At 40.0% G+C, this 13,715-nt stretch overlaps 1 protein-coding gene across 1 annotated transcript in view; it reads left to right on the top strand.

Moving 5' to 3' along the window:
• Positions 1-13,715, top strand: part of LOC125439615 (teneurin-3-like) — a 294,691-nt gene that overhangs the window by 123,136 nt on the left and 157,840 nt on the right. Inside the window, exon 4 of the mRNA XM_048508731.1 lies at positions 8,926-9,204. Coding sequence (XP_048364688.1) covers positions 8,926-9,204 — 279 coding nt within the window. The remainder of the gene's footprint in view (positions 1-8,925; positions 9,205-13,715) is intronic.

The following is a 13,715-nucleotide window of genomic DNA, read 5'->3' as shown; positions in this document are numbered from 1 at the left end:
CTTCCCCCTTCACTATTTTTTGTCTTGCTCGCTGCCCTCCAGAGAGGCAGATGGCTGCGGTGAGCAGGTGTCAGTCAAGGCGGCAAGCCCCTCCGGCAGGCAACAAGCCCCGACTTTCTTTTACGGTCAACCCTGTGTAGCTATGCAGGAACATGGCTGAGTAGGGGTGCCAAAGCGTGGTGTGGGCGACAGGTAGCTATAACCCCCAGCTGAGGGGCGACATCCAGGCCAGACAGGGAGCGTGCCCTGGGAGGCAGGGCCACAGCTGCATTTGCCAGCAGCTACCTGTCAATCCAACCACCAGCCATTGGGGACTACCCAGGGAATGGGAGGTGTGTCCTGGGGGAGGGGACCAGGGAGGTTGGGAGACCCTGGGAGAGCTAGGGAAGTTGGGAGGCAACTGCAAGGAGAATGGCCAACTGAGTGCATATGCTGCCTGCGTTGGGTCCGTCATGTGTGGCTACGTAGCTGCGCAGCCGGCACCATGAAAAAAAACAGTGTTTGCGAGGTGTCAACATGTGAAGACTTGCAACCCTGCCGAGTCACTTGCTGCTGACGGGATGCCCAGCCGTGCGAACAGCCTGGCACTGCACAGACGTAATTTATGATGGCTGCAAGCTGCTGTTTTCGGCCCATGCAGAATGGGCCTAACAATCTCTTTCTCTTTTCCACCCCTATTCCATCACTCTATATTTCTCTTTGTGCCCTCACCCTATCACTATTTCCCTTTCTGCCCCCACCTCATCAGTATTTCTTTCTCTCTCTCTGTCTCTCTTTGCCACCTCCATCCCAGAGGTGGGCTTCAAATAATTTAACAACCGGTTCCAGTGGTAGGATTCAAATAATTAAACAACTGGTTGTTTACAAGCACCATTTTAACAGCTGGTTCTGCCGAAGTGGTGTGAACTGACTGAATCCTACCACTGCCCCCACCCCATAACACTCTCTTCTTCACCCTCTTTCTTTTCTTTCTTTTTCCTCACCCTTGCCACTGACAAAATTGTTTTGTTCTCAATTACTGTGGTCATTACTGGGATGCCATGGCTCTTGGCCACCTCCCCGTCATTGGTGCTGGACTTGGCATGGTTCCCAATCTTCAGTGCTGGGCACAATACAGCTTCACTCGCCCCAATTGCTGCTACCACCACTGTGGTCACTGTGGTTTCTGACCCACTCCTCTTATCAGGCCTAGTTCAGCACCAAGCCTGCATTGTATTGCCTACCACAGCTTCTCCTAACCAATCACTGCTGCTCCTGGCCACCCCTCACACTACAGTCGCTGTCCAGAGGAGGTAGGTGCCTTGTCTGCACATGCATAGACGGCACTTTTGCTTTGGGGAAATTTAAACCTTCAAATATATTTTTAAATGTTTTAAGTTTCTCCACAAATTTGAGCATCCCCGCAAGTTTGGAGGGAAAAAAATCAACAGCTAACATTTTGATATCTGTTATCTCTAACTTATTCTGACTTATAATTACCAACAAGTTGTCACAGCCCCCTCAATGTGGTGGGTTTTTAGTGTTACATTTAGTTTTGGTTTGCCACTTGAATTGTTTTATTTTTATTAGTTGTTTTATTGGATGTTTTAATATTTATCATTAATGTTATGTGAATGTTTACAGGATTGCTGTATGCTGCCCTGAGCATGGAAGGGGAGAGGCGGCCTATCAAATCAAATCAATCTCCTTTCAGTAATTGTGGGCGTGATCTGTGGATTTAGATGTCTGCACATTATCCCACATATGGCTATTAGATATACAGATTTAATCTGATGATAAAATGAGAGATGTTTGCTAATTTCATGAGCAATTTGCATCATTCAGAACATGAGTGGTTGAATTCTAAATTTTACTGTGAAAAATGAATATTCTCAAGCATGGAGATATGTTTTTAGAACTTAGAAAATATAACATTTTTTTTCATTGAACAGAGTATAACACAAAACCTTGATTGCAGTTTTACCACTCACTCACATACTGTTCAGTAATTGGCAGACAGGCCAAACTCATTTTCTTATTTCTAAAATGGAAGTTTTCTTGAGGTGTAAAGGTCTTAATCAGCTAATGTTTGTAAAGTGCTGTGACTTGCTGGGTTGACAGTGTTATCTATATAAGAGCTATGGATTATTATCAATATTATTACATCAGAAGGTGATGTGGGCTTGTGTCAACTGTCTTTGCTTAATCTTACCAATTTTTCAACTTTTTTTTGCCAGTATACTCTAAATTTGGAAGTTATAAGTATTACATAGTTTTCACAGTATTGTGTCACGCCAGCATATCCAAGGAATGAATTTGTCAGGCCCCTTCTGCACGGGCTGACAAACTCGGGCTATGAAGGGTAAAAAACTTGTGTGTGGGGGGGGTGGAACCTTGCATGGATCCAGCCCATACAGCAGTTTTGCTCTGTGTTAAATCCCCCAAATCAGGTTTTTTGAGAATCACACTCTCCGTGATTCTTTTTAAAAAAAACCCAAATTGCAGCCGTTCGCGAACGAATGGCTGGCCAGGAAGTGCTTTAATCAGCCGTGCTTCCCTTTTAAAAAAATTTGCCACCTTGCAGTTGCATAGCCATGTTGGGTCACAGGGATGTCTCATGGCATTGCGAGATGTCAGTATGGCTGTGGGGGTCCATTTGTGCCTGCCCACGTAGCTACGCAGCAAAGGAAGGTACTTTAAAAAAAAAAAGACGCGCCTCCGTGTGAAGTCACGACAGCAACCTGCACTTTTTCCATGGGCTCTAGTCGCTGCCCTCACTGATATATGCAAACGCGACAACAGGAGAACGGGTTCCTTCATCCCGACTCCAACCTGCTCTACCTGTGCTGTGTGGAATGGGCTTCAGTGTGAGTTCATTCTTTTGCCCTTTCAGTATGTCTTCATTTTGGGAGGGGGGGGGGAAGTGTGGCAGTCTCATGTTAGTGTTTAATGTTTGGTTTTTCCATCATGAGAACTTTTGCTTAGGGTGCCTATGAAAAAGTAGGTGAATCCATATTTGTTCTAAGAATTTAATGAAGAGTTTTCTCAGTTGTAAGGAAAGAACTACTCATAGCACCCCAGATAGAACTATGTTTGTTTTTCAAACAGGAACAGGAGGCACGGCAGCGATTTCTTCTTTGTCCCAGAAAAGTATTTTGTGCAGTGATAGATGGGCAGCTTTTGAAAGGTGCCAGTGGTTCATTGTGCTACCTTGCAAACATTGTGTTACGTTGCAACATTTAGAGAGGCTGCACACCAATTGCTGTTTAAGAGAAGTTGCAAATGTACCAAACAAAAGCACCGTGAGTGCCATCACAGACTCCTGAATTATTTCATCACCTGACTCCTGAATTTTTTTCCCCACACCTACACTTTCCTCAAACACTAAGTGATGGGCAGGCTCTACCGAGGCTGGGCAATGATTTAATTTCGAACTTTCTATAATCCAGTCCAATGATATCAACTTTTTATTTTCCAAAAGGTTGAAATCAGACCCTGCCTGGCAGCAGAGAAATCAGTCATAGGTTTACCAGTGGCTAGGTAGCTCATTCTGAAGATTCAGAAACATCAAGAGGACAAGGGATGATTTTCATGGAAGACACAAATGTTGCAGCTGAGTCTGGGCAAACATTCTGCTTAAACTCAATTCCGTCCCCCTACAGAATCTTAGTAAAAAAAAATCCCAACTCTTTAACTTAATAAGGAATATGAAGAAATCCTCTCTAGTAGAAGCATCAGGTGTGGTAGACTGCTTCTGTGAATCCCTAGAGAGAGGAGTTGCACCAATAGAAGATGAATCTATCAAAAAAGTTAAAGAAAAGATGAACTCATCAAAATAGGTATAAACAGTATCTGAGCTTTATTCAAGGAGCATATGGTTTACACCATTATTTCCAATTTCTGCTATAGCTTCTGCGTGTTGTAGTGCAGATGGGAAAAACATTCACATGGCACCTGGTTATCAAAACTCTTTTTTTTTCATAAAGTCATAGCTGATTTATGACAGTTCTTAGGAAGCAATCCTAAACAGGTCTATTCAGAGATAAGGTCCATGTTACTCAGTGGGACTTACTGTTATGATTGCTTCCTTTATCTTCACGTATTGCCACTTCCAACTCCTCTTCCATTCCTGTTCAGAGCCTTGACTATTTCTGTGTTGATCTTAAAGCTCAAACCAAAATACATTCTATCTGTAACTGCCTTGAAGGTAAACGATTTGTTTGGAGAGCCACTTCAGTATGTTCTGGTGATGACCAGGAATAAGAAAAAAAAATCTTGCAGGACAAAAAGAAAACTCCACGAATCCCAGCTATGCTTTGATACTGCCTTTCATCCCTAACAATCTCAGTCAAACCCTAATTCAACTTCAAGGGTTTGAATTGCTTGTACCCTCACTGGGAGAAAATATGAGTAATTTTAAATGTAGCTTGGGATGGACTTTTTTTTGACAGGATATTGGTAGAAAAAGAAACAAACCCTTTCTGGCCCATTTGGAAAATGAAAGTGGCATTTGGAAAATGAAAAAAGTGTTAAAACAATTATGTGAAAGTTCTCTATCCAAAGGCCAACCAATACTTGCACCAACCAGTATAACCAAGTTTAAGAACTGGTAAAGGACAGCCCTGACCTGATCTCATCTGATGTCAGAAGCTAAGCAGAGTGACCATGGCAAGTATTTGGATGGGAGACTTCCAAGGAATGCTATGGTCATGAGACAAAGACAAGCAATATCACATCCACCTCTGAATGTCTCTTGCCTTGAAAACATCATTCGAGATCACCATAAGTTAGATTTGACATGATGACAAAAGAAGACACAATGGTTGAGGCACACATTCATCACCAAGATGAAACCAGTTTCCAAGTATTCTGCAAGGGATGATTGTTTTATTCCAGTAACTGGACTTGCCTGCAGAGCCTTTTCAAGGTTTCATATATAACAAAGCTAAGACATTAGTTGAAGGGCAAGAGAGTGATTCTTGAACTAAGAAGTTTTTCAGTGGATTACAGACATTATGGGTCAACTGATAATAGATCTTTTCAATCTCAGCTGAACCAAGGAACGATCAGATTCTTTGCACAGTAGCAGGAGGCACAGACAGTTTCACAACCTGCCTACCAGTGAAACCGCAATATATATTTCACCCTCCAATGCTGATTTAATCCTCCCCTCTTGTTATTTTGTAGAGGATCCGAAGTCTCAGGAAAGCTTATGTGCAACTAATCTTAACTATTCATCCTTTGACATTGCTCTGCCGGTTGGACATCTTCCATCTTACTATTCAGTATTCTACCACAAATCTATTTGAAGGGTGAATGTGAATGATGAGAAGTTTATGTGATTTAACTCATCAGAAAGCAAGACACAGTGTTGTATAGTGATCAGAACATTGGTAAAAAAAATGAAGGAAATTTCAGTTCAAGTCTCTTCTCACTATGAAACTCACTGTGGATCTTTGGGCTTGTGTTATTCTCTGTCTATCAACTTCACAAACAGCTTGTAAGCCGGAGCTATCTGAAGTCCTGAGATCAGAACTTTGCACATGTTCAGAGGTTGAGACGTCTTTCAGTCTGTGCTGTGGGAAAACTGAAACACCAAGCATCCTCTCATCTCCTTGAGAAGGAGGGGGATTTGGGAGTGGCTCAGCCTTACTGGCTGCATCATTTTTCATGTGGTTCTCTTCTAGGACATGTATTTTAATTTCTGCACTTTGCAAATTAGCTTTCATTTGAGCAAGTTCACTCTGGATTTGCGTTTTGTCTTTGAGACAAGCTTCGAATTTTCCTCCAAGCTCCAGATTGCTTTAAGATCTCCTCTTGGCCCCTCTCCTGATCTGCCAATGTGAGTTCATTCCCCTTTGCTACTTTTAAAAACTATATGTGTGCTGTTACACTTTTTAGCAGCTGGTGGAGATTCTCTTCAATAAAACCCTTACTCCTGTTAAGGCCATAACAAGCTGGTCAATAGAAAACAAAGGGGTGAACCATGTGCACCATTGTAAACTCCTTGGAGGAAGGACAAGTTAAAAATGTAATAGATAATAGAAAAAGATGTATGCTCCATCATTGTGCCAAAGCTCTAAAGTAAAGCAACTCATTTTATCTATTGTTTTCCTTCTTTCTTTTGAGTTTTATGATAAGCTTGTTTGCCCTGTGTCATGCACTTTGAATCTGAAGGACAGGCCTTGTATACATGATGGAAAGGATTTAAGTAAATCTCATCCATCCATTCAATACTTAATGTTAAATATGCTTTCTTGCCTTTTTGATCCTACAGATGACAAATTCCAAATGCAACACTACACTGCGCTAGAAGTAGAGGGCATGTTTTAGCTGACCTGATAACCTGACCCTTTGTCACTCTTTCTCTTTGTTCAGCATTCACTTGCTTCCTCGTATAGTGAATGGTGACCTCAGGAAGTGACAGAGAAATAAACTGGCTGCTCCCTCTAAAGCACAGGTGTCAAACTCGCGCCCTCCAGATGTTACGGACTACAGTTCCCATCATCCCCTGCCAGCATGATGCTGGCAGGGGATGATGGGAAAGAACTGTGGTCTAAAACATCTGGAGGGCCATGAGTTTGACACCTATGCTCTAAAGGTTCACATTTTGGCCATGTTAATTGATCCATGGCTATTGCAGATAACAGTCAAATAAAGGGGGTCAACATAAATAGCATCAAAGGGCAAACTCACTCCATGCATAATCACATGGAGTGATTAGTGCAGGCAACTAATGGATGAACAGTGACAGGCCTTCTCTTTGCATCCCTGTGTTCTAGACAAATACATGCTGCCTTTGAGTCCTTGACAACTCATTTGTATCATTGCCAAACATTTACTGGTGATGGAGGTGCTGTGGCCTTTCTGTCCTTGATAGTCTCAGATGAGTCCCCTACAGATTCTCAAGAAAAATATCATAATCCTCATCAAAAAGGTGGACTTCATTACAGGTGAAGCAGGGCATGTAGCGAATACTTGGGTATGTAGTGAAAACACCCAGCCCAAATACCACAGACCTCGTTGCCCCATTCACCTTCTGGGGTGGTAGTTGGAATGGCATTTTCTAGGAGTTTGACATGGTATAATGGACCAAGAATTTGATCTACATGCTTTCTTTCAGTTTATCATTCCCTCTTCCTTATCTGTCCCACATTTACTCATTTTGTTGAAGAAGGCATGCCATAGGTTGAATCTAAAATGTCTGAATATTCCACTTCCTAACATTGAAATGTATAGGTGCAGTGTTATCTTTTCATTAGTGGGGGTAATCTGATTAAGCATTGATCTAGTCTAGCTAAAATATTGATTTTATGAATTTAGAAGTGATTCTTGATAGTTTCTGAAATTAAGTGGAAACAGAATTTACTTTGCACAAATATTTCTAGAAACTCTGCTGGCATATCTTCACAACCTAGCACTACAGCAGTCCATTCTAAACTGAGTAATGTTTCCTAGTGGCTAAATTGCACTCGTGGCATGTGACCATGCAGAAATCCCTTAGGCTTCATCCTTTACGCAAACTTTGATAAGCTACATAGTGTGATTTTTATTTAAACAGGCTCTTCTAGCAGTTGATGTGTTTACTGATTCATCCTCTCTAATGGCCTTCACGCAATTTACTCACCAGTGTGGCTATTTACTGCTGTGACAGTTACCTTTTGTCCCTCCATGCATTTTTGTTCTGTTATTTATTCATACCACTCAATGATAAGTACTATTTGATTTGTAACTAATTGCAGCAACTGTTTTTCATTATTTATGAGTGTCATAGTCAGAATCCATTTACAATTCTGACTGTGTGATAAAACTGATTGCAACAACTGATATGACCACAGCAATAAAGTAATTAACTGGTGCTCTTGAAAGCTCTCAAGGTCTGCAGCATTAACTCCTTTTCTGTTTCATAAACTATATATTCTTCTGTGCAGATTCCCTTCAAATTCCTTTTTTTTTGTTTTTTCCTTTCCTTTCTTTAATACTTTTGAACAACACATTTAAGATTCCCACAGCAACACAGAAAGTCTGCCAGGAAGAAGGACTTTCAGATCCAGCAGTATGGATAATGTTGCTGTATGGATTCAAAATGTAGAGCTTTACTGAAATGGCTGGAATAAGTGTACCAGTGTTCTGTAGATCCCAAATGAATGACTATAATTTTCAGGGCATAATGGCAAACTGAAAAAACAAAAACCCAACACTTTTTACTGTAAGAACTTTAATTTAAATATCCTTAAATTATTTATACATCAACTTTATTACGCTTAGTTTATTTACATGACCAATTTGGATTCAGTTATCGGTCTTTCTGTTCCTTCAGCCCTATCCATTATTCTTTCTTTCTGAAAAATATCAGTTTTTTAAAAAAATATATAATTTTCTTATTTGTTTTTAGGGATTTTGTAAATACGGGAAGATTTTATGAAGATGAATTAGCCCCCTATGTTATTTAATTAATGTTTTATTTTTGAGGGAAGCAAAATTTTAGTAATGACAAGTGACATCTGGATGGGACCCCCCCCCCCCCCCACCATTGTTTGGGACTTTAGCCAGGGCAAAAGGCGAGAAACCTAACAAATACTTGTTATTGCTTTCACACTTTCATAAAGCAAAAAGGGCTGCCAGTTAGAGTTAATCCTTTTTATATGTTGAACTAGCTCTTCTTCAATTACAGGTCATTCTGTATTTCTTTTATACCTTAGAGATCTCCTGATGTGCTTAAATAGTTGACAAAGAATAGCTGAGATAGTGAGAATGAAAAGGGTCACTAGAGATTGCTAGAGATAAAAGGATCTGCTTGACCATAGCTCATGTAGTGCTTAACAAAAAATGTCTGTATATACCTTGGAAGAAATTGGGCAGTTAAAGTGTGGTTATTTTAAGCATTTTATTTTTTAACAGAAATGTATCCTCATATTTTGTTATTTTTTTTTCTTCCCTAATCAGGACAGAATTTTACCCTAAGGCAGTTAGGAGTTTGTGAACCAGCAACTCGAAGAGGACTGGCATTTTGTGCTGAAATGGGGCTCCCCCACAGAGGTTACTCTATCAGTGCAGGGTCAGATGCTGATACAGAAAATGAAGGAGTGATGTCTCCGGAGCGTGCCATGAGACTTTGGGGCAGGGGGGTCAAATCAGGCCGCAGTTCCTGTCTCTCAAGCCGTTCCAACTCAGCCCTCACTTTAACTGATACTGAGCATGAAAACAAGTCCGACAGTGAGAATGGTAAGTGTTTTTTTGTGCTATGGAGAAAATATTTCAACAGTCATATTTCATGTAATGCTTATTTGCTAAATATGACCTTATTCTATTAACAACTTTGATTAATAATTTTTCCAGGAAAAAGCAACATTCATTATTGATCACTTAAGACATACATGCAATATATAAAATATTTTACCAACTGTAGAAAACTTACATAGAGAAAGAGATTAGCTATAATTTATTAGTCCATATCATCCTTCATGGAAGAGCAAAGAAGCAAAGTGCTATAGTTTTTCCCCAGGGCTAACTTGCATACTTTGTAAATTCCTACAAGTCATCTAAAAGAAGAATCTTAAAAGTATATGAATAAGTGCACATAGTAGATTTTTAACAAGACTAAAGTGGATGAAGAATAAAACTGTTCATGCTTAAACTTGCTAGTTGAGAAAATACAGTTTAAATTGTGGTACAGGAAATTTGCCCATTGTTCTTTGCCTGTTAGATTCTTTTGGAAATAAGATCTAGAAATGTTTGTGAGAACAAAGAACATAGACTTTCTATATGAAAGTGTCCTGCTTCCCATTTCTTGTTAAAAAATAGATTAATTCTGTATTGAGAAATCCGCTACCCAGAGCCTCTATTATACATAATTTCAGTTATTCTGTTCAGTGAAACAGGATTGCAGTTCCGTTCCATACATGTTTTGCATGAAAAACCATAGTCTCATAGAGTTGGAAGGGGACATAGAGGCCACCTAGTCTAACCCCCTATTCAATTCAGGATCAGCCTAAAGCAGCTTTGAAGAAGGTCCCTCATAGATAATACAACTGTAGTATAATACTTTATCTGGACACTCTCTCTCAGGCCCTGGCAGCGCCACAGTTTGCTTTTCTTGGTTGCTCCCTGCTTTGAAGCCCAGCTTAGCTTGGAGGGGTCTCCTTTTGACTTCTTTCCCACTGCCCAGCCCTGATGGCATCATTAACAAATATGTTCCATATTTTAATAGTATTCATGCAGGAGAGCTCACTGATGAATTGTCCACATCTTCAGCCTGAAGGCTCTTGCTGTGGACTATCCAGCCATTAAGGAGCACACTCCTAGCATTGTCAGTCTGTAAATCCCTGGGATAAGGAATATCTTCATCCATTTTGGTTGTCCTTAGTTGGAAAATGATCAAAAAGTTGAAGTATTTCCATAAGGAAAAGAGTAAAATGTGTAAGATTTTTAGGTTAGAGAAAAAAAGGAAGTCAATGAACGTTTATAATATTCTGTGTAATATGGAAAAAGTGAATACAGAAAATTCTTTCTCCTATTTCTGTACAATATCCTATTAAACTAGTTGATAGCAAAACAAAATAAATTACTTTTTATCTAGCTGTTATTGGGCTGGATCCCCCTCCATCTTTTCCACTTAATCTAACCTAATTATCCTTCTTACCACAACCCCCATCCTACACAGCTTTTGTTCGTGTAGGTCCCATAACCCCCAATTTAGGAGAATCTCATCTTCCCTCTCCCCCCCCCCCTTGCCCACTGGGCCAGTTAGTCACCATAAAGAGATAAGTTTAATGATTCTTAATACCCATCATACAAAAAAGTTTACTGTTTAATCAAAAGTATAAATAAGGTTTGAAGTCTGCATTGAAGTGGTGGTATGTTTACAAAAATGTACTGGCTTTGTAAGTCTTACAGTTTTTATTTTGACTACCATAAGAATTTTTAGAAGTACATTCTGAGCTATAAATAATGAAGGCATGTTTAGTGAATTGTGAGATACTAATTGTATCTGACCATAAGTATTCATACCAATGTTTTATCTATGTAGTGTGATAGTATGTATCTCTCTTTGATAGCATATGCCACTGAGGAAGGCTGGTTGCTGAAACATGTTGGCTTTTCATGATGCACATTGTCCTGTTTAGGCTCTTTTATGACAGATTTTTGAGCTTATTTTTTACAATTTTCAGATGTTATATTTATGCATTATATATTAATTTAGTTTCTTGACTATCTTTTTGGTTATCTAAGCTGTTTTCTTTGGTTGCCCCCCCCCCTTCATCTTAGTGTCATCCAATCATCACCTTGTTCACAGTGGCAGGAGGGGGCACACTGGTTCCTTCTCCTGCTCCCCCCCCCCGCTTCCCTTCTTATTGTGTTTTGAAAGAAATTTAATGAGGCATCTTTTTACATTTAAAGTTCCAGCTATGTGAAGTCCTTTTTGCATCCTGGGTGAATTGTATGAAAATTATGATGGTGTACAACAAATTGAGAAACGATATGCAGTTTTTCTTGTCATAGCATTTACTATATCTATATGTTACTATTAGCTAATTGCATAGTATTTTTAAAATATAGCATACTTTAATGTTAGCTTCATTGTGGAAGTCAGCTAGGAATTGGAAAAATGAAGCAGGCTAATGAATGCTGTGATCGCAGAATGATGACGTAAAACATAAAGTAAAGAAACATTCATTTGTCTTAATACAACATTATCAACACAGCTGATTAACTACCTGTGTTATTCTGGTGTTATCACACTTGTGTTTGTTTGGGAGTAGATAAAACTCTGTATAAAGTGATTTTAACACCTTATTGTCTGCAAATTCTATGTTTTACTTGAGACAGTGACAAAAGTAGCTTTAAAATATTTTCTTTAACATTGTAATGTTTAAATTTTTCCAGTTAGAGACTGTTTGGCCCGTACACCTTAAAGACATTGTTCACTATTTCAGAAACCTCCCTACAATAATCAATGCGTGGTTATGCAGCATTGCCCCTTCCTGACCTAGCCCTTGCTCAGATAGATTTTAGAAGAGTTTATACCTGACATTGGCCAGAGAATTTTCATAGGCTGAAATTTGTTTGCTTTAAGTCTTCTGTTTTTATTGAGTTTAGTGATAGGTATAATTAATTTTATATATTTGTAAGAATGTTTTAAAATGTTTGTATGCTGCCCTGAGCCCGACTTCAGTCGGGGAGGGTGGGATATAAATTTAATAAAATAAATAAATAATAAACAAACAAATGTGTGGACTTACTGTGGCAATAAATACAGGTTTTGTGCAACACATTGGCCTTTGATATGTTTATTTATTTATTTACAATATTTCTATTTTCCTTCTTCAGAGTTCTGCTGAAGGTGACTTAACATTAAAAACCACACTGTAATAAGCTATTAAAAAACAAGCCATTAGACATAAGTAGCATAAATGCTCCATAAAACAGAAGCAGCCCATTAAAAGCCTAAGTTTAAAGATGTGTTTTAATCTGGTACCTATAAGAAAGTTAAGTAGGCTCCAGCTCAGCCTCAAGGGGAAGGGTGTTTCATCACAGGATTTGGCAGAGGAGACAATCATTCAGGTACCCTGAAGACATTTAAGGCTCTAAATTAACTTTATGACCAAAAAAAGATAAGTAACCAGTGCATATTTTAGTACTGGGGAGAGAGTCCCTGTAACCAATCTCTGACAGTAGCTTGGCCACTGCATTTTGGACCAATTTAATTTTCCAGTCTGTTTTCGAAGGCAGCCTACATAGAGTTTATTTTTATTTATTTATTTATTTCTTGGATTTTTGTATCGCCCCATCCCCGAAGAGCTCTGGGCAATGTACAACATATAAAAACACTGTAAGACAGTTAAAACCTTAAAAACGTTAAGGCAGCGGTCACTGCAGTATTCTAATTTGAATACAATCAGAGCATGGAACTTTGTGGCCAGACCACAGTTTTGGAAAGTGGCTGAAGTGGCATATCAGCAGGAAATGGAGCCCTGGGCGCCACTGAAATTGTGCCCCACCCCCAAAAGTGGCAGGGGCAGGCGGGAGAGTAGTGGCAAGACAGAACAAGTTGGAGACAAGCAGTGGGGGTGGCGGGAGAGCAGCAGCAAGACTTTGGCAAACCATCCATAGCTGATAAAAAGTGTCATGTGCCATGGAGATTTCTAACCTCCAACCATAGGTTTAGACCTAGCAGCACCCCAAATCTTGAAACCTGCTCCTTCAGGGGGAATTCAACACTTTCCAAGACAGGCTGATTCTTCAGTTCTCAAGTGGTTTATCATTGACCAGCAGCACCTCCATCTTGTCTGGACTGAATTTCAGATTATTGGCCCTCATCCATCATACCATCTCCAAGCACCTGTTCAGGGTTTCCACAGCCCCACCTGTTAAGGAGAAATAGAGCTGGGTGTCATCCACATGCTGGTGATACCTCACGTCAGATCCTCAGAAGACTTCTCCAGTGGTTTCGTGTACCATATATACTCGCGAATAAGTCGACTTTTTCAGCACAGTTTTTGTGCTGAAAAAGCCCTTTTCGACTTATAAGCAAGCCACCCATTCACCTACCGCCGCCCGCTTCCGCCACCGCCCATCATTTCCCTCACTCACTCACCCACTTATCTTTTCCTTTCCCCGGCTGGGGAATCTTTGGAGCACTGCCCTTTTAAGAGAATGATAGAGTCATCCTGCCTGAGTGGCAGTTTCCCTGGAGTCAAGCCTCAGAGTGGCCGGGGAAAGGAAAAGCCAAGCCT

Source organism: Sphaerodactylus townsendi, linkage group LG10, assembly GCF_021028975.2.
Source record: "Sphaerodactylus townsendi isolate TG3544 linkage group LG10, MPM_Stown_v2.3, whole genome shotgun sequence".
In the NCBI taxonomy this organism is placed as follows: Eukaryota; Metazoa; Chordata; class Lepidosauria; order Squamata; family Sphaerodactylidae; genus Sphaerodactylus; species Sphaerodactylus townsendi.
Note: the sequence above shows the minus strand (reverse complement) of the source record. Positions and strands in the feature narration are given on the sequence as shown.